The sequence below is a fragment of the Paroedura picta genome, chromosome 2, assembly GCF_049243985.1.
Source record: "Paroedura picta isolate Pp20150507F chromosome 2, Ppicta_v3.0, whole genome shotgun sequence".
NCBI classification, from domain to species: domain Eukaryota; kingdom Metazoa; phylum Chordata; class Lepidosauria; order Squamata; family Gekkonidae; genus Paroedura; species Paroedura picta.
Window position 1 is genome coordinate 126,264,590 of NC_135370.1, and position 20,250 is coordinate 126,284,839.

Sequence of the window (20,250 nt, forward strand, 5' to 3'; positions counted from 1 at the left end):
CTGGTGACCCTAGCTGCTTCTCCCCCGCCCCACCTCGCCCCCATTGCAGGCTTGATGGATCTTAGTTTTGTACAGCATTTTGTGTCTCTGATAAGGCTGTGGTACATGAACCCCCTTTCAATCTTTCTGCACTCTCATTTCATTCTTAAACTTTCGCTGTTGAGATTTTAACTGTCTATATAGTGGCCATTAAATGTGACTACAGCTGCCAGAGGGCTTTGCTAGCAGGAAGTAGACTTCACTCTACTTCCTTTTGAGACAAGAGCTCACTGAGCTGCTGAGTGAGCGTTCCCTCTGCAGGAGAGCTTTCTGTACCACCCAGCTGAGGGTCAACTGTCTCTGCACAGGATTTGATTTCACATTCACTGAAAGGCACAAAGAACTACTCCAGGAAATGGATCGTTTCAAGGTAATGTAATTCTCTGCTATAGCTTATGTTTGAAACTTTGCCTCGTGCTAAGGCCACCTGGCATCCAAATACTCAGATTATAGTAACTTGCTCTTACTTTCTCATTTCTCACTTCTCACTGTGACAAAAGGCAACGTAGTGCCAGGGTGGTACATTCTGTGTTGGTTGTTTGTCATCTGCAAGGACAGTATATCGAGCAAAGTCAATGACAGTGAAAGCTTTCCAATCCCATCCCTGTGTTTCAGGGACAAGCTATTAAAAGAGCTTGAAACCTCCTAAAATGAAAGCCCATTAGAAGTACTGGTGAAGATAAATTCATTCTGATTACCTGTGACTTCTTTCTGTAGACATCGGATTAGTTAATCCTGGGCTAATCTGTGTGAATCATGACTATGGGTCGACTATCGGTCATAGTTGGTTGTTTAGGGTCTTTTTAGGAGGTTTTTAAATTTTTTTCAAACACTAAATGTGCAGCTGTTACTCATTTGTTGCAAGCAGTGTTCAGATTTTGGGCTAGGGTTCCTCTACCTCGTCTTATGGCCCTTAGCTATTTGAGGAGGTTCCAGAGAACCATGATTCCCTCTGCATTCTCTTCAAGGATACCCCACACAGGGCTGGATTGCTTCACCATGTGTGTGTCTGGCAATATGCCTGGCTGAGGACAGCCTTGTCCCCAGCTCTGTTTTACTTTGTTTACTCTCTCCACTTCCACCCATGTTATGACCCCAAGTAGAGTTTCTCCTTAGCTAGCTGGCTGCTGGACAGCCTGTCCTTCCAACACCCTCCCCTCAACTGTCAGTCAGTCTCTTCCCAAGAATCAGCTGCCTGAGAATCTGCTACCAACACAGACTGAAGGAACTTTCTAGGTAAATGGAAAATGCCTTACAACTTATTTAAAGCATCCCTTATATATAGGCCAATGTAGGCACTGGGGGAAAAAACAACAACCCTTGGACTCAAAAGAATCAGTGAGTACTCTTCAGTTTCAGTAGAAGAATGAGCTGACTGATGAAAGAAAAGAGGCAAAGACAAGGAGCCATGAGGAATTTCCACAGAATCACAGAGTTGGAAGGGGACCTCCATGGTCATCTAGTCCAACCCTCTGCAGAATGCAGGATACAATGCCTCCAAAGGCGCTATCCTGCATATAGGTTGTCTAACTGTATTCAAGTGTTCTCAGTTGTGGCTCCCATGTGGTAGAACAGCTTGTCTGATGCAGAAAGAAGGTGTTTATTGTTCTCCAGCAAGAATCAAGCAGAATTGTTCGGGGGGGGGGCATTTTTCTAAAGGAAATAGGGTTGTTTTAATGTTTGTGAAAGATTTAGGCAGTTTTTACAGTACTGCATTGTATATTACATGCATTGTCCTGTCTTATTACATTGTTCTTCAATTTGTGACCCATTGTTTTGCATTGTTTCTTGTATGTGTGGTATTCATTTTTAGGGTATTGTTTTCTAATTCTGTCACCTGCCTTCAGCCTCATTGAGTCAGGAGGACTACAGCTGAGATAAATAACAAAAACCACACAGAGAAGTGAATTCTGTGTGCATGAGCTAGAAGTCCTGTGAGGAGAGGGGCAGAGCTCTGCCACTGAAGAAATTATTGAACCTAATTGGTTCCTATGCACTGTGAAGACCCAGAATGAGAGAATGAAAGCAGTTAACAAATTCTTTAAAATTTTCTTCTGGATTTCAGGATGATCCAGAAAGAAAACTTTTGGCTATGGGCAACATAAAGCTCCATGAATTTTAGAGAGTACCTATGCAGAAATCTTACTGGCCAGGGAGAGTTGGATCAGTGAAAGGAATATCCTCTGTGTATTACTGTCATCCTCCTTGAGAAAGCCAGTGTGGTGTAGTGGTTAAAGAGCAGTAACCTCTAATCTGGAGAATTAGGTTTGATTCTTCTCTTCTCCACATGCAGCCAGCTAGGTGACCATGGGCAAGTCACAGTTCTGTAGAGCTGTTCTTGTCAGCCCCCCCCCCCCTACTATCACAGTGTGTCTGTTGTGAAGAGTGGATAGGAAAAGTGTTTGTAAGCTGCTTTGGTACTCCTTTGGGTTGTGATAAGTAGGGTATAAAAACGAGCCCCTCTTATATCTTATACCTTTTCTATGGGGAGTGTCTATGACCCATTATGCACAGGGAGAATAACGCACATACGGGGTGGAATGGCGGCGACTAAAATCACCGATAACACATGGAGCCGGCTGCAACCGGCCTCAGCTTCGGTGCATGCCGCCGAAAAAGCTGCATTAGCGAAACGCGGAAGAAAGCGCAGCTTCCGGGTGACCGGGGCGCAACCAGAAGCGGCGCCGGGATCGCCACGTGCATAATCGGTTACTCTGGGTTTTGCCGCCATTGCGTCCCGTCCCGTGCATAAGCGGTTTGCTTCGCTTCTTCCCCCTCCGCGTTTTCTATGTGACCCGAAATCGCCGTTTCAGCAGCCGTGCATAATGGGCCTGTCTGGTGAACATTTCCTGACCTCATAACTACTGTGATCTTCTGTGTGATGCCAGTGAAGCAAAAGATCTTCCCTGTTCAGGTTTATGCATCCATTCACTGTCTCAATGAAACTGTGCCTCAATCCATGCAAAAGCACCTACACATGGTTAGAACACTGGCTCAGTACTTGCAAGGGCTATGGTGTGCAAATTATTCACACATAGCTGCTTTGCACAGGCTGCAGCTCAAACAAGCTGCCAAACAAGCTGGCAGCTCAGACTCCCCTGGCATAATTGCCAGGGGAAGCTATTTTGCCTTGTCAGCCTTACATGCAAATCAGGTCTGAAGGCAAAGGGGAAGGGGGTTATTGCTGTGGGCAAGTGCTTCCGTACTTTGTTTCCACAATAAAATGTTGTTAAGAAATTGCATGACATCCTGTAGAAAGAGAGCTGAAGGTGTGGTTTATGAGGACCAGTGGGAAAGGCTAGTGTTTAGGGGAGTCAAGGGGTAGGAGTTGTGGATTTCAGCAATGACTTTCTCCTTATAATTGCAAAATCAGTTTCAGGGCATTTTAGTACCTTTCCTCCAAAGAGTGCTGCTGCTATGAAAAATTCCATTTTACCAAGGGGTTGGCAGGTTACAGTGGATTACTGATAGGATTGTGAGTGTCCTGTGTATAGTGCAGGGAGTTGGACTAGATGACCATGGAGTTACCTTCCAATTCTATGACTCTATGATTCTAACAGCACTCAAACTGAAATACACACCTCACTGAGTCACACCTGTCACCATGTTGCGAAAAGCCACATTCACAATTATCTTCAACCAAAACAGCCACCTTTCCTTCCATCCTTGGCATGAAGCCTACCCCTCTCAGAGTCTCTTTGCAGACTACCCATCCCTCCAGCATCAGCTATTTCAAGATGGAAATCCTGCCAACCACAAGCCCTACCAGTTGAGAACCTTGCCTGCTTCCTTGAGACATGGGGCAGGTGTCACATTAGGGGGGGGGGCAGTGCTCAGAAAAACGATAGATCACATACCAAAGAACTACTGAGTCTCACTTTTTAAAAACTTTTGAGTGTATCCATGTATGCCTGTTACAATGTAGAGATATTGCTCTTTTCCTCTGTGCAAGAGTGCTCACCTAGCCTACTTTGCAACAATAACAGTAAGGGTATAACATTCCTCTGCTTTTTTGAAAAGCTGTTTTTAAGGCATCCCCTCCCTCCTCCCCATTCCAGCTTGTTACGCACCTCCAGTAACTTGTTTTTGAAGAAGTGAACGGTTTACTCTTCCCTTGCCTTACAACATGTCTACCATCGTCATTGCTAACATAAGATATTGTGTAACGAGTGCTAGATCGATGCTAATGGAACTGTAGCACTGGGGGGAAAGAACCTTTTGGTTTTGATTTGTAATCACCTGCCAAAAAACTGTGGCTTCTAGACTTGACAAAAAGAGCTCTGAATTGGACAGATTTGTAATGTTAGGTTTGGGGATAGTTACACTATCCTTCCAAGAACACTGCATAACAGGTCACTAATATAAACTGTGCTCGCAGCAACAATAAAGCTGTTTTAACATAGTATTTCTTAGCAAGGGGACAGAGAACTACTGTTTATTATTTAGGGGTCACCTGAGTAATAGACAAGTAACACAATGTTCCAAAAAGTGTTTGTTCTCTTAGAAAAAGTGTTTAGCTAGAATGTTGAGGCTCAGGAAAAGTTGATTTTGTAGAAAACTGATTGATTAAACTTTTAAGGGTATGTTCAATAAGTAGAGATGCGAACGTTCAGAGGGATGGAGATGGGAAAACTGGGAGGGCCTTCCCTATACACACACCAATCTTTTTAATAAGATGAGGTTTTAAAAGATTGCTTTACCTGACTTAATCAGAATTTTTCATAAAATAAATTACAGTAGTGGGTAATTATAATTTCTATATGTTGTAGACATGTGCAACTCACATTTTCTTGCCTGCTTTGAATTCCTCATCTAATATGTATATACATAGAAAAATCCAGATATATGTCAGGAAATACAACCCAAGTGTAGAAGAGTTGAAGGACTGCAATCTGGATTTTCAGATCGTTAGGTGGATAGGGAATTGGTTAGAGAACCGCACTCAAAGAGTTGTTGTCAATGGTGTTTCATCAGACTGGAGAGAGGTGAGTAGCGGGGTACCTCAGGGTTCGGTGCTCGGCCCGGCACTTTTTAACATATTTATTAATGATCTAGATGAGGGGGTGGAGGGACTACTCATCAAGTTTGCAGATGACACCAAATTGGGAGGACTGGCAAATACTCCGGAAGATAGAGGCAGAGTTCAACGAGATCTGAACACAATGGAAAAATGGGCAAATGAGAACAAGATGCAATTTAATAAAGATAAGTGTAAAGTTCTGCATCTGGGTCAGAAAAATGAAAAGCATGCCTACTTGATGGGGGATACGCTTCTAGGTAGTACTGTGTGTGAACGAGACCTTGGGGTACTTGTGGATTGTAAACTAAACATGAGCAGGCAGTGTGATGCAGCGGTAAAAAAGGCAAATGCCATTTTGGGCTGTATCAACAGAGGCATCACATCAAAATCACAAGATGTCATAGTCCCATTGTATACGGCGCTGGTCAGACCACACCTGGAGTACTGTGTGCAGTTCTGGAGGCCTCACTTCAAGAAGGACATAGATAAAAATGAAAGGGTACAGAGGAGAGCGACGAAGATGATCTGGGGCCAAGGGACCAAGCCCTATGAAGATAGGTTGAGGGACTTGGGAATGTTCAGCCTGGAGAAAAGGAGGTTGAGAGGGGACATGATAGCCCTCTTTAAGTATTTGAAAGGGTGTCACTTGGAGGAGGGCAGGATGCTGTTTCTGCTGGCTGCAGAGGAGAGGACACGCAGTAATGGGTTTAAACTTCAAGTACAACGATATAGGCTAGATATCAGGAAAAAGTTTTTCACAGTCAGAGTAGTTCAGCAGTGGAATAGGCTGCCTAAGGAGGTGGTAAGCGCCCCCTCACTGGCAGTCTTCAAGCAAAGGTTGGATACACACTTTTCTTGGATGCTTTAGGATGCTTAGGGCTAATCCTGCGTTGAGCAGGGGGTTGGACTAGATGGCCTGTATGGCCCCTTCCAACCTTATGATTCTATGATTCTATGATTCTAAGAGCTTGCTTCAGTTCCTGAAAATAAAAATGAAAACCCAAATTGGAATCTACTGCTCCTTCAGAAACTTATTCTTACTTTTAAAAATAATGTGATAGTAGTGTCTTTTGGGATTTATTGTTTAAATGACCTTATATGACTTTGATGTGGCTATTTTTGCCACAGTTACTATGGCACCATGTGTGATGATAATACAGTGGAACAGATCAATATTTTTCTAAAGTTTAAGTCAATATGTTTACTAATAGCTCTTAATATTGTGATTTGTTTGGGTGATGGAAATAACATTTTGTTCCCCAGAAGAGAAAGCCATTTTTAAAAATACTCGTTGGCTAGTATATTCATTCTCTATTCAACAGGTTGTAATTTTTTTGAATAGCATTATTTATATTCTGCATTATTAGCGCACTTTGAGGTAAACCAGTACAATCTGAAGCAGATTTTCATCCATCTGAGTCACTGTCAGCACATGATCCTAAATAGATATTCTACTCAAATCTATTTAATGGGCCTTACTCCCAGGAAACTTTAACAGGGTAGCATTGGGAGTCTACAGTGCTATGAACGCTTTCCTGGGAGTAAGGCTAATTGAATAAAATGAGACATACTTCTGAGAAGACCAGCTTAAGCAGGTTCCTTTAGGCAGCAGCTTGTTCTAAGTCTTTAATACTCAGTATATTTGCAAATACAGTTTGAATAAAACTAATACTTTAAAATTACATAAATATACCAAACAATATATTTTTGTGTATTAACCAAGTTACCTTTTTAAGTGAAAAAAATGCTTAACACCTCTCCCTGGGTTAAAAAAATTCCAGATTTTCCCCCCCCCTGTCTCTAAAGAGCTCAAATGAGCCTGCTTTTGTTCAGTGATGTAGCATATATTTTGCCTGCCAGAGATCCTTGAAAACTCCAGTACAAATATTCTCCAGTAAGTAGGATACAGGAAAGGGCTGTTCTGTGACACTGGAGGGTTGTTACAATTGATGTATTTGTATTGTGATAGCTAAAGCATTGGTGTGATAGTGTAGAAAAGTTTCATTTGTCATTTTGAACAACAAATTGCTTATTCACAAACTGAGGGATGACGGCGGTTGCCAGACTGTTTTCCTTTGGTTCCCCCACCCCCTTGATATATGGAGATTTAGAATGACAACATTTAAAACATAAGAATAGCTATGTACTGCTGGTATCTGATTCCCTAAAGATTAACTTGCATACGTCCTGGATACCAGGGCTGATGCTGGAGGTTCATTAGATGCAGGTTAATTTACCGCACGTGTTCTAGGACTGTTCTAAAATATCAATATCAATTTTTGGCCTGGGCTTTTTGTATATTTTAAAATTTAATGGGCCATTATTCGCCATTTGATTCTGCGGTTATTTAATTATGTTAAAGGTTGTATACTTGCCAATGACTGCTTCTGCACTAGTGAAATGGTTTGGTTGTGCATTTTTAAAGGGCCAACTTTTCTGTCCATTTCCAAATTAAAATTCGCCTTTCCGTCCATGGACCTGAATTGCCCTTTGAATTACTGCACATTTAGGAAATGCCCGGTTATAGTGATTTCATCTATCAAGGTGGAATTTAATTCAGGGTTGCACAATGGGGAAATGTGGGCATTTGAGTTTTTTCCCCATGCTCACCATTTTGAGTTGTTTGTGCATGCCCCTTTCTTCATTGCCATCCTCCCTCCATTCCTCCAAATCCTGTGGGAAAGGTACCTAAGTGCCTCCTCTCTTTCATCTGCTGTACATCTCAATCCTTGAAAGCCTTCTCGGGAGCATCGCCTAATTCAGACAGACTGAAAAAAATAGTCCCTCCTTGCATCTTTCTTTTCATTGCGCCCCTTCATTCCACCATTCTCTGCCCTCTATTGTCCCCTCTTCATGCCAGGCATACTAGATGTTATTTAAAAAAACAACAATCATATTACAACGCTGCTGCATTACAGTGTGTAAAACTGCTTTTTCTAATACTTATAAACAATGAAAGCAGTGAGACCATCTGGGCCATGGCTGCTGTGAACATGATAGTGTTCTCCTGAGTGGCCGGCTGGTCGCACTGACCATCCACGGTCTGGCCAAATCTCTCTTGAGCCCGTGATCATGCACATTGGTACAACAGTACCCTGTGTCAGTAGGCAAAGGAAATACTAAGCTGCTCCAGATAACAACTTGCTGAGATGGGGTGCTGTAGAACCCATGTGCACGAACAGGGACTTAAGAGGGATTCGGCCAGGTTTAGTCAGTGTGACTGGCTGGGCACTAAGGAGCGTACTGTCATGCCCACAGCAGCAATTGCCTCAACAGTCCTGTTGCTTTCTCTGTTCTAAGTATTTTTTTTAAAAAAGCAGTCTTGTGTGTTATAATGCATCAGTGTTGTAATGCAATGATCAAGGGTTTTCAAAAAAAATAACATCCAGTATACTTGGGGGGAGAGAGGGGGAGGTGATCAAGGGCACAGAATGGTGGAATGAAGGGGCACAATGAAAAGAAAGGTGCAAGCAGGCACAATTTTGTAAAAAAAAAAAAGGGGGGGGGAGTATAAGGGAGCAATGCATCATGGAAGTCTGTATTCTTTTGACTCTCAATGCAGAAAACATATTGTGAATTTCAGCTTGGGAAATGAAGGGAAGAAAGTCCAAATGTAGAAAGCAAAGACCAATTCCGCATGGGTCAAAAAGGCCAGGCTGGTGCTTGCATGGCAACAGGGCTAATCCCCGCTTATGCATGACATTGGCACCAACGCAGCCCTCCTAGCCCTGGTCCTGGCCCACTTTAGGGCCTCTGGTACCTTGCATCAAGGGAACACAGACATTTTCACCTTCCCATTTTTGACACAGGTACCATCAATGGCCTATGCCTACAGTGTCCTGGCAGGGACAGAAAATGCTGTTCTCAGCTTTGTGGTGTTTCGTGGCGGTGCAGAGCCAAATGGGGAATTTTTTTTACTCTCATGAAGGTGGGATTACATTGTGATGCAATCCCACCTTTGTGAAAGTAGCCCCTGCCATAGCGGCAAAGTGCGGCGGAACCTTTCTACTGTGGCTGCATCTTTGCATGCAGAAATCGGGTATGGTCTGTGTCTGGCAGAGGAAATCTTCCCCAGTTTGTACATAAGAAGTGACTGCCACTATGTATAATAGGTCAAAGTGTCAACTCACAGCATCCAATCAAAATCCAAAGTAAAGCTAAAATAAAGTGTGTCTACTAATGCAGAGAACTTATCATGAACTTGTTTACTGCCACAAGTCAGAGTGGATGATGAGAATATGGGAAATTACTCTTGGAGTGTAAATTGGTATATCAAAATAGAATTATAAATCAGGGAGCACAAGGATTGGTAAATTAATTAGAAGATGGGCTTTGTGTATGTAATAGAATGATAAGGTAATGGTGGGTTTTCTGCTTTTTAAAAACACTGTATTTTGTATTTTTTTTTATTTCCCCTTTTCCCTAAGACCAACAAAGTTTTATTCAAGGTATATAAGCTTTCATGTGCATGCAGACTTCATCAGATATTTGATGAACTGTTCATGCACATAAAAGCTTATACCTTGAAGTGGGCTAAACTGAATAAAATGAAGTTCAATAGGGACAAGTGTAAAGTTCTGCATTTAGGTTGGAAAAGCCAAACACACCACTATAGGATGGGGGAGACTTGTCTTTTTTTTTTTAAGTCTGCATCTGATTTTTATTTTCCAAGATTAAAGATAATAGAATACAAGTAATCTACATTGTTAATACAGAAAAAAGAGAGGTTATGCTCTTCATTTAATACACTTGGTTCCCCGTTTCCATCCCCTATTAAATTATTTTCTTAAATAGTTCAGGTAAGGGGAGACTTGTCTTGTCAGTAGCATGTGTGAAAAGGATTTAGGAGTCTTAGTAGACCATACATTGAACATGAGTCAACAGTGTGACTTGGTGGCTAAAAAGGCAAATGGGATTTGGGGCTGTATCAAACGGAGTATCGTGTCCAGATCACGGGAGGTGATGGTACCACTTTACTCTGCTATGGTTCGGCCTCACTTGGAGTACTGTGTTCAGTTTTGGGCACCCCAGTTGAAGATGGATGTTGACAAACTAGAACGTGTCCAGAGGAGGGCAACAAAGATGGTGAGGGGTTTGGAGACCAAGACATATGAAGAAAGGTTGGGGGAGCTTGCTCTGTTTAGCCTGGAGAGGAGACGACTGAGAAGGGGATCTGATAACCATCTTCAGGTATTTAAAAGGGTGCCATATAGAGGATGGAGCAGAGTTGTTCCCTCTTGCCCCGGAGGGATGGACCAGAACCAAGGGGATGAAATTAATTCAAAAGAAATTTCATCTAAACATTTGCAAGAAGTTCCTGACAGTTAGAGTGGAACAGGCTTCCTCGGTAGGTGGTGGGTTCTCCGTCTTTGGAAATTTTCAAACAGAGGCTGGATAGCCATCTGACAAAGAGGATGATTCTGTGAAGGCTTGTTCACAGGTTACAGTGGCAGGTTACAGTGGATGAGCAACAGGGTTGTGAGTGTCCTGCCTAGTACAAGGGACTAGATGGACTAGATAATCCAGGAGGTACCTTCCAACTCCCTTATTCTATGATTCTATGAATAAAACTTTGTTGCTCTTAAATGTGCCACTGGAATCTAAGTTTGTTCTGCTGCTTCAGACCAATACAACTATAGACATGAATCCCCTTTCCCTTGTTAACTATAATAAAAAGCCCCCCAAATTTTCTCTATCACTTTCTATCCAAGCTCATAATGGAAGCATATCAGTGGGATTTAGATTTGACCCCAACAGAATATAGCTCTATGTTTAGCTGTATTCTTCTGCTGAGTCGTGAATATAGTTGCTCTTAAAAAGATAATGATATTGGTTCATATCTAAAACTTACTAATATCCTAGTATGTTTTGAGCTGGGACAATATTAAAAATTTAAGAGCAGCTAGTTTGAGAGTTCAGCATCGGATTCAGATGGGCTGAATTCTGAGATATGTTTTCAGAAGATTTGGGTGCTGTCTAGCAGCAGTGATAGAATTAAAAATGTGTTATGAGCTGACAATTATCCCAGTTGTTTCCCTTCTGTGCCTGGGAAATTTTATCCACAGATTTTAATGGTGCAAAGCCATTAAATTCCCATACAATTGGGCAAGCATAGTCAGTGATTATGGGAAATTCAGTAGTCTGGAATCTGTCTTGTCTTGGTGCATTAGTAAAAAATGGCTAGTTAAGGTTCAAGTAGCAAAACATGATAGTAATGTAAGAGAAAAGAGCAGTTTGTTTGACTGGGGCTCAGTAGCTAAATAATCTCTTGACTCACAATTGGCACATTTTATAGTAAGGTTATTTGGAGATAATCAGTGGGTGATTCTCAGTTTTGGATGGATTGCCATAGCAGCCACTCTTTAAACTCAAAGTAAGCCAAAACCTGCCCACATCTTTTAAGACTCGCTCTTCCATAGAGATGAAACCAGAATTCCTACTATCTTGGAAAAGGCACTGAGTTGGAAATTTAAAACCAGGGTTGGCTGAGAATCTTGATGAAATTATTGACAGTCTTCAGGGACAGCTGGTCCAGATATCAGTCATCAAGTGCACTCCAGACAAATCAGTGGATCCCTACAGTGAGTTCCGTCGTTCTGTTTTAAAGTGCATTGGCTAGCTTAGATCAGTCACTGTTGGGGTCAGAAAGTGCAAATGGGGAGGGCTGCCCCCAAATGATGGAAGGTGAACTTTTATGGGGCAGAAAATGTAACTTTGTCCCACTCCCAAGTGATCTCCAAAAGATGACCAAACCTCAGTTTGTCATATAGGTTCAGTCTGATTGGTTTCTTCTTTCAACAGTTGCTTTGTCATCAGTTCCTCCTGCCCTTTTTGTTGTTCTTGCTGCATAAGTAATCCAGCCAGTCAGAATCCGGTAACTAATCTGACAACATCTCACCACCAGTTAGCCAGTCTGATAGCTACATAATGATGTTACAAAACCAAAGTGACATAGGGGGAAAGTTTCCTGTCCTGTTCTAAAGAAGTAACCATTGGATTGGATTCAGTGATCCATCAGTGGAAAGCAGTGATAATTGTGGATCTTCCCATGTTTCCCTTCCCAAAGCAGTGCTTTCTGATCCTACAGAAATGTATTCCCATGGTTGTGGACACAACTGGACTAGTAGCCACATTGTTCAGGATGCTGTAGGGGTGGAGAGGAGGTGGGGGTGAAATTGCTCACCTACTGTTGGAAGAGAGAGGAAACTGTAGTTAGTTCACATGGATCCCACAAATAAACATTCCTGGGTCAGTTTTCGGGAAGGGAAATATGGGAAAGATTGGCAATAGTTGAATTTGTGGATCCTATTACTGCCCTCTTTTACAGCCCTCCTGAAATGGTGGGGGACATGTCTTGCATAGGCAGAGTTTCACATGCCCCCTGTTCTGACTTGGTCCTGTTTCCACTATGAAGCAGTAGTAAAGTTCACAATTCTTTACTCCCTACATGAGAAATTGGGAGTATGTGGTACTTACAGTACAATCACATAATCAGTGTTGGAAGGAGTCCTACAGGACATCAAGTCCAACCCCCTGCTCAAGGCAGGATCAAGCCTAAATGATAGAATTCTTGTTTCCTTGTAGACAGCCAAAACTGAACATAAAGGAAAAGAAAAGGCTAAATGTTGAGTGATCTCTCAAGCATATAATTCCAAAGAATTATTTATTAAGGTCACTTTGCTTAAGTTTTTCAATCAGAACCGGGGTCCCAAGTATTCAATAAACCTATTTTCCTGAATGTTCTTCAGTGATTGCTTGCTATTGTCAGTTTTGGAGATTCTTTTTAACAGTAATAGTTATCACCTTGGCAATTGCTCCTGAATTATGGGGTTGCTCTTAGGCTTAGGCTTTAGGGACCCCATGCTGAGAACTTAAGTTTTTCAAAGTGACCTTAATAATAAATAATTAATTGGAATTTTATGCTTGAGAGATCACTCAACATTTAGCCTTTTATTTTCCTTTGTGTTCAGTTTTGAGGATCAAGCCTAAAGCATCCATGATAAGTACCTGTCTAGCTGCTGCTTGAAGACCACCAGTGCGGGGGAGCTCACTACCTCCTTTGGCAGCCAATTCTACTGCTAAACTATTCTGTGAAATCCCCCCCCCCCGATATCTAACCAGTACCGTTCTACATGTAGTTTTATACTTGTTGTAAGCCACTGTGGAATAGCTGGACTGGGAGTGGTGGCATAATAAAAATTCAATAAATAAATAAGTAACTGTGGCTCCTGTCCTCTGCTGCAAACAGTAACTGTTCCCTGTCCTCCTCCAAGTGACAATCTTTCAAAATCTTAGAGAGCAATCATGTCCCCTTTCAACCTCCTCTTCTCCAAATTTAACTGAGAAAAATAAATATTGGTGATTATGGAAAAAGTGGAGCCTCAGATATTTCATAATCTCACATTTACATGTGTGTATTTCACTGGAATACTAAAAGGGGTAGCAGATGATACAGAAGACTTACCTCTCATGGAAAGCCAACCAGGGAAAGTGGTTCAGGTTCCTGAAGCAGAGGAGCAGATGCTCTATTCATCACTGACTCAGAAAGGAGCATCTGTTCTCCTTGTTTCTGCTATGTCTACATGTATTGTATATCATGTCCACACAAAAACACCCATACTCATGGGCCCACCTGCTTGGTTAGTGACTGTGACTACAGAGTGGGAAAATAGCCTCTAAACCAGTGGTCCCCAACCTTCCTAATGCTGCAGCCCTTTAATACAGTTCCTCATGTTGTGGTGACTTCCAACCCTAAAATCATGCAAGTGTTCTTTCACAGAAATCAAACCCAAACTGAACAATGGCATGAAGATCCATTGTTCATGATTGTATATAAATTGTTTTTTTCCAGGGTTTCTCAGTTCAGTTCTGTCCCACCATGCCGATCTTGCTCTTTTCCACTGCTCCAGACAGACGAACGCTCTATCTTGATCTACCCTGCAAGGCTGTTGTGTGAATGGGACCCCCCTCGCCAAGCTGCTTGCCCTGCCGTGACCCCTGTGAAAGGGTTGTTCGACCCCCAAAGTGGTCCCAACCCCCAGGTTGAGAACCACTGCTCTAAACCTTCAGCAAAACTCAAGGTGATATATCAGAAGGGCTTGGTTGTAACTGAAATAACAGATCTTGAATATAACTTTGTAGAAATGTGGCTTACTGCTACTGTAAATGGATTCATGCCTTTAGAGGTGATAACAAGGCTGCAGCCTTCCTCTTATTATATATGTGGATATAGGCAGGATCTAGTTGATTATGAGATGTGACAATGAAGCAGACATTAATGTTGAATCCAGTACTTTGATGTGAACCTAGGAATTCATTTCTTTGCAGAAAATGCTTCAAAAAATGGAATGTGGAGGTGTGGCTAAAGATGTCGTCCTAAGGAGATTGCAGTGCAATCACTGGAGCCTGACAGGGGCCAATTGTGGAAGCAATTGGCAGAAAAGAGGAGGGGTACGCAAACCCCACCTCACTTTTTCTGCCCAGGAAGTCCTAGTGAACTCTTGGGGTCGTCTCCAATCCTTTAGGGCGGTGGTCTGGGCCCCGGCTCCCTCTCCCCGCCCCCCCCCCCCGCAGTAAGAAACTTCCCAGGCCGCAAGCTTGCATCCCGGCAAGCTTCTTAGTGTGTGGGGGGGGAGGGAAGCAGGGCCGCGCACGCGCAATGCACATGCGTTGCCGGGCTGCTTTCAGCCGCGCATGGCTTGCCGGGCCACTTGGTTGTTGCTGTGTATATTTACATCCTATGAAGATGATGCGAGTTTCAGTGGCTTATGCACTAATTACCTGTCCTACATGTCCTGACCTGTGTGACCAACATGGCTGAAATGGTCCTGGCTATATAATTCACAGAAATGGGGAGAACATTCAATTATTTGACAAGATGTGTGAGGTTTCATCCAACAGCATAGCCAACCTCTCTTGCCCAGCCTTTTAGAATACTAATTCACTAATTAAGACAGTTCTATGGCTTCATGACAATTCCAGAACTACTTATTTAGAGTCAGCCCAGTCTCTGTGCAGGAGCAGAAGGAAATGTATTGCTGGAGCACAGGAAGTCAGATCTAATACAAGTTGTCTTAACTGGCTTGTGCATCCTCTTCTCTTTGACAAGCACATTATTTTATTTATTTATTTATTTATTCATTCATTAATTAATTAATTAATTAATTAATTAATTCAACTTATAGCCTGCCACTCCCACAAGGCTCGTGGCCAGTCACATATCATAAAACCCCCATAAAACCCCTAATACAATAAAACATCCTAAAACCCCCACAACCCAACCTAACCCAACCAAATCCCACGGCGTCGGCATTATACCACATAGCTCATAACCCCAGGGAAGGAATGGAGAATCACTGTAAATATAACCCTAAAAGGTTTTATATATAACCACTAAAAAGCATTATGATATGGCATCTGATCTCTAAGCAATAGACTGTGCTTTGCTAAACCAAATACAGAATAACTGTATTGTTATCCAAGTACTGGCAAACGTCTTGAAAGTATGGCTAAATGGGCCAACTGACCATACAATATGTTTTTGTTGCTAACTGAGCAGTCTGTAGGCCACAGGTGTAATGAGCATAATAATCCCCATGGCAAGATAATTGCTGGAAACTAGCAAGAGAGTGGCTTATTGCCAGGGAAACTCCTTAAGGGACCTAGCTGTCCCTTTGAACACAGTGACTCATTTTGGAAATGGGTCCAAACAGTAAGTGTTCATCAATGACAGTAAATGGAAGTCAATTTCATATTTTTTGTTTCAAATGTAAAGGCTTGTGCTCTTACATTTTGGATTAGGGCTTTTTTCCTAGGGCAAAAGAGAATTCTGAACCATTATGTTAAACAATTTGGTTGATAAAATGAAAAACATGTATTTGTAATAAAACAGAGCTGGTGTTCCACATCTGTCCATCTGTTTCTTTTTGATGGCATACTTCAATGGCAATCCATAGTTCCACTTTGTAAGCAAATCGTGTATATATAATGTCCTTCTTCCATCCTTTTGCTCAACCCCATCTGAACTAGAGTTTCTTCCAGTTTGGTGAAGACAGGTTGACAATCTCTGATGTTCCTTGTTTTCAGCAGTAATGGGGAAGGGTGCTAGACAACAGCTTATGTGCTTTTCACCGCTGGTTGTGCTAGCCTATTAGGTCCAAGCCAAGGACTGTGGGCAGCTACATCTGAATAAACATATATTTGTAATAGTACTTTCCCAACTCAGGCTCTTTCTGCTATAGTTGAACTGGATACTACATGTTGACAAGACAGAAGTATAGGTTCTTTATACTTATACCAAGTGCAGTAATCCAGATCCATCTCAAAGGCTGATATTTCCTTCTAAGCTTAAAGGAGGGCCCTGTATTCAGAGCTCCTCCAGTAGGTGAGTAGCTTACTGTGCTAAGTTCCTAGTTCAAGTTCTGATATTATGAAAATGACAATAATATTATGAGAATGACAAAGCTTCTCCTGCATATAGCCTAAATGTATAGCAAGGAAAGGGGCTACATGGGTATATATAGTAAGGAAATTCAAAGTATTTGAGGGATTCTGTGAAAAATGTCTGAAAAAGATAAAATCTGCTGCTTTAATGTACACATGAATAATTAGATGGCCAGTTATCATTTTTTTCTCATCAGTACCATAAGATACAGAAATTATTTCTTAAGCTGGTAGGATTGTGGTCAGTAAGGAAGGAAAGGGATAGAGGATATTTTGTAAACTATTTCCTATGGTCAAAATATCTTTAGCACCAAGGAAACAGTGCTAGCCTTAGATGCAGGTTTATGACATAAAAATGGCATACATAGAAAGTGAAGTTTCAAGTTTCGTTGTTGGGTAGGGAATTCATAATAATGTTCCATGGTTTATGTGGACCAAGGCCAAATCCTGCATTTTAAGAACATGTATTTTGGTTGAATTACAAATACTGTTAGAAATTATCTTATCTAGTTTGAAGCATAATTGGTGGGTGGGTGTTGTATGGGTGTGTGTGTGACTCCCCTGTCTTCCGTAAATGTACACATGAAGGTTTTAATTAGAGCTTTCCAGTCAGAACGTGCTTTCTCTAGAGTTGCTTACATACAAGGACTCTAGCATGCTCTCTAGGATGCTTATATGGCATCCTTGTCAAAATCTCCCATAGAAATTGGAAGGGGCTATACAGACCATCTATGAGCCTCTTGTGGCGCAGAGTGGTAAGGCAGCGATATGCTGTCTGAATCTGTCTGCCCATGAGGTTGGGAGTTCAATCCCAGCAGCCGGCTCGAGGTTGACTCAGCCTTCCATCCTTCCGAGGTCGGTAAAATGAGTACCCAGCTTGCTGGGGGGTAAACGGTAATGACTGGGGAAGGCACTGGCAAACCACCCCGTATTGAGTCTGCCAAGAAAACGCTAGAGGGCGTCACCCCAAGGGTCAGACATGACTCGGTGCTTGCACAGGGGATACCTTTACCTTACCTTTATACAGACCATCTAGTCCAATCCCCTGCTCAAGGCAGGGTCAGCCTAACTGATTATTGTTGGGGGAATTAAACCCACACCAAATCGTACCCTCTGCTAACAAAATGTTGAAAATCTGGCTGTGGTCCTAATAAACCCAAGCTTTTATTGCCCAGACATTGCACATCTCTTTCCCATTGGCTGCAGAGGAAAGGACATGCAGTAATGGGTTTAAACTACAAGTACAATGATATAGGCTAGATATCAGGAAAGAATTTTTCACAGTCAGAGTAGTTCAGCGGTGGAATAGGCTGCCTAAGGAAGTGGTGAGCTCCCCCTCACTGGCAGTCTTCAAGCAAAGGTTGGATACACACTTTTCTTGGGCTGTGTATTCTTGGGATACACAGCTTAGGGCTGATCCTGCGTAGAGCAGGGGGTTGGACTAGAAGGCCTGTATGGCCCCTTCCAACTCTATGATTTTATGATTCCCAGGAGCCCCCTTCTTCCCTTCCAGGCTGAACTCTCTACCCAAGCAAAGTGGTTCCTTTGAACTATGCATGAATAACTCTGTTGCATCCATTCCTTGGGCAGCTGCAGGCAGGGTTATTTGCTGGCCCTTGAGAGGCTCGCAGGGATGCCTTTACACCATATACTGGCCACAGCCCAGGCTGGCTGCTCTCTGGAGGAATTTGGTGACCCTGTCTGCCTTCCTCTTCCCTGCGAGCTGTCCTTGTGGACATTTTGTGGAAGAAAATACCAGCTTTGAGAATCTTGGAGATTCTCAGGGTTGTTATGAGCTGCCAGTTGATTTGGGGGGGGGGGGCAATTTTCCCATTACAAAGCAGCCTTTTTTTTTTTGCCAGTGTAAGTTCATTGCTATGTTGCTGCTTATATAGAAAAAATAACATCTCACACAAAAATGAACCCAGTTGGTAAAAATGAAGGCAAGCTGCTGTTTCATAGTTATAGTGGACCTTGAAAGGGAAGAAACTACCAGTGGCAGGATTCACAGTGGAAATGCTCTAGACTTCCCTATTACAAAGGGAGCCTTCATTTTTCACAATGCAAGTATGTTGTGATGTTGCTAGCAATATGCAGGGGGGGGAGTCCTTTTATCGCAAAGTGCATTCCAATATGAGACAACTAGTGAGCACTGACCTGTAGAATCTGAGTTCATTTTCAAATTTTATCTTGTATGAATCATACTAGCCTAACTAGATATGGCTGTGAATATAGGGGAATCCAGACAGGTGAGCTGTTAATTGACAATGAAACAGAACTTTCTGATAAAGTACTGAAAAGATAAAATACAGAAAATAATAAAAAGACATTAAATATATTCTATACGTTCATTCTCTCTATTTTCTTCAGATCCAAAATGTATTAGCAACCTGATCTCTTAATGGTGAAACTGCAGACTTCACCAAGATACGGGGCCAGTTCCATCAATTTCAGTAAAGTTGACCTCATTGGCGGTAATCACATTAGATGCACTTAGATAGTCCTGATAAATGGGAGATTTTGAGAGCCTTGCTGAGTTTTCCAAAATCCATATTATCTCCCTTTTTCTGGGGATTCTGCAAGCCCTTTCTTGTTCAGTCATCAGTATTCATGGTTCTTGTGTTGGAATGATCTATGTTTGTCCTCAAAATTTGTTGGAGATTCTCAAATAAAATTGGCTTGAGAGTTACTAAAAGAACGAAATAGGACAAAATGTCTTTTGGGCACTACAAATGGGGGAGAGCTGCTGATGTCTAAAAATCTCCAACATCCTTGCCCTTTTGACTTAACTTGATAATTGGATTCCTATAATCGCCTTTGATCATTCCTTCTTATTCATCTCCTTACTGACTTTGGATTTTAGAGGTAGTCAGCTCCTCAAATGAAGTACAGAATGTACTGGACTGGGCATAAACAGGCCCAGGAAGTTGAATTTTCTATAAAGGAAAAGTAGCAAACATTGACAGAAAATATACAAATAGATGGTAGACATTTCCCTACTTGCCCTGGCTTTATGTTCCATAATTGAAGTAGAGAACAACCACATTTTTAAAATCTGTATTTTCTTACTAATGAAGATTGTAAGCCTTCTGGGGAAACATTACCTCACAGTACCTGCTATGGTATTCTAACTAAAGGTATAGTCCTTAATAGCTATGGGTGGTGTACAAATGGGAAACAACTTGCAGAGAGAAAGATTTGCACATTAATGCTGCTATCAATCGGATAACTTTGGTGCTGATGGAAAAAGGGAATAAAGATCCCCTTTTACTACCCAAAAAAGTTATACTGCACATCATAGGGTCTGCTAGGACTAAAACCATGTGAGAAGGTCTGTGTAAGGGTAGGAATTGCCCAGGATGGAATGGGAAAGCTGGTTGGATCCATCTCAGTAGATACAAGAAAGCCAGTGGCTTGAGATCTGTTTAGCATTACTAAGGGAGAGTGAGGGCCAATTCACACAGTTCTTGTGTGTGTGGGTCGACAACACAAGGATTTTGCTTCTGCCGTTTGTAAAATATGAGGGTTTATAGGAAGAACGCCAGGCTACAAGGCAAACGAACAGCTTTTTAATGGAGATCTCAGCAGTGAGTACATGTCGAAACAGGAGACAAGACTGAGAAACACTTCAGAAAACTCCAACTTAGATTAATTGGTTTAACCTGAGTGGCTAGATTATCATTGATTGATTTTAATTGATTGGTCAGTTATGTGGCTGCTTGGATCCTGCCTCGGACCTCAGCAGATCC

At 42.0% G+C, this 20,250-nt stretch overlaps 2 protein-coding genes across 13 annotated transcripts in view; one reads left to right on the forward strand and one right to left on the reverse strand.

Moving 5' to 3' along the window:
- The window catches only part of TMEM229B (transmembrane protein 229B), a 56,224-nt gene that overhangs the window by 25,909 nt on the left and 10,065 nt on the right, over positions 1-20,250 (forward strand). The window contains exon 1 of one of the 7 annotated variants that reach the window (XM_077322554.1): positions 391-409. The exons of 5 other annotated variants lie outside the window; for them this stretch is intronic. In XM_077322554.1, the coding sequence (XP_077178669.1) occupies positions 395-409 (15 nt within the window). In that variant the 5' untranslated portion in view covers positions 391-394. Of the gene's footprint in view, positions 1-390; positions 410-14,120; positions 14,140-20,250 lie in introns of those variants that run through there. One more of the 7 variants, XM_077322558.1, reaches the window with a different exon arrangement.
- The window catches only part of LOC143830273 (uncharacterized), a 66,838-nt gene that overhangs the window by 23,946 nt on the left and 22,642 nt on the right, over positions 1-20,250 (reverse strand). For 5 of the 6 annotated variants that reach the window (XM_077322566.1, XM_077322564.1, XM_077322562.1 and 2 more), the window contains 2 exons: positions 6,022-6,039; positions 4,824-4,911 (listed from right to left, as the gene is read on the reverse strand). The exons of the other annotated variant lie outside the window; for it this stretch is intronic. In XM_077322566.1, the coding sequence (XP_077178681.1) occupies positions 4,824-4,911; positions 6,022-6,039 (106 nt within the window). The remainder of the gene's footprint in view (positions 1-4,823; positions 4,912-6,021; positions 6,040-20,250) is intronic. 6 annotated transcript variants of the gene reach the window in all.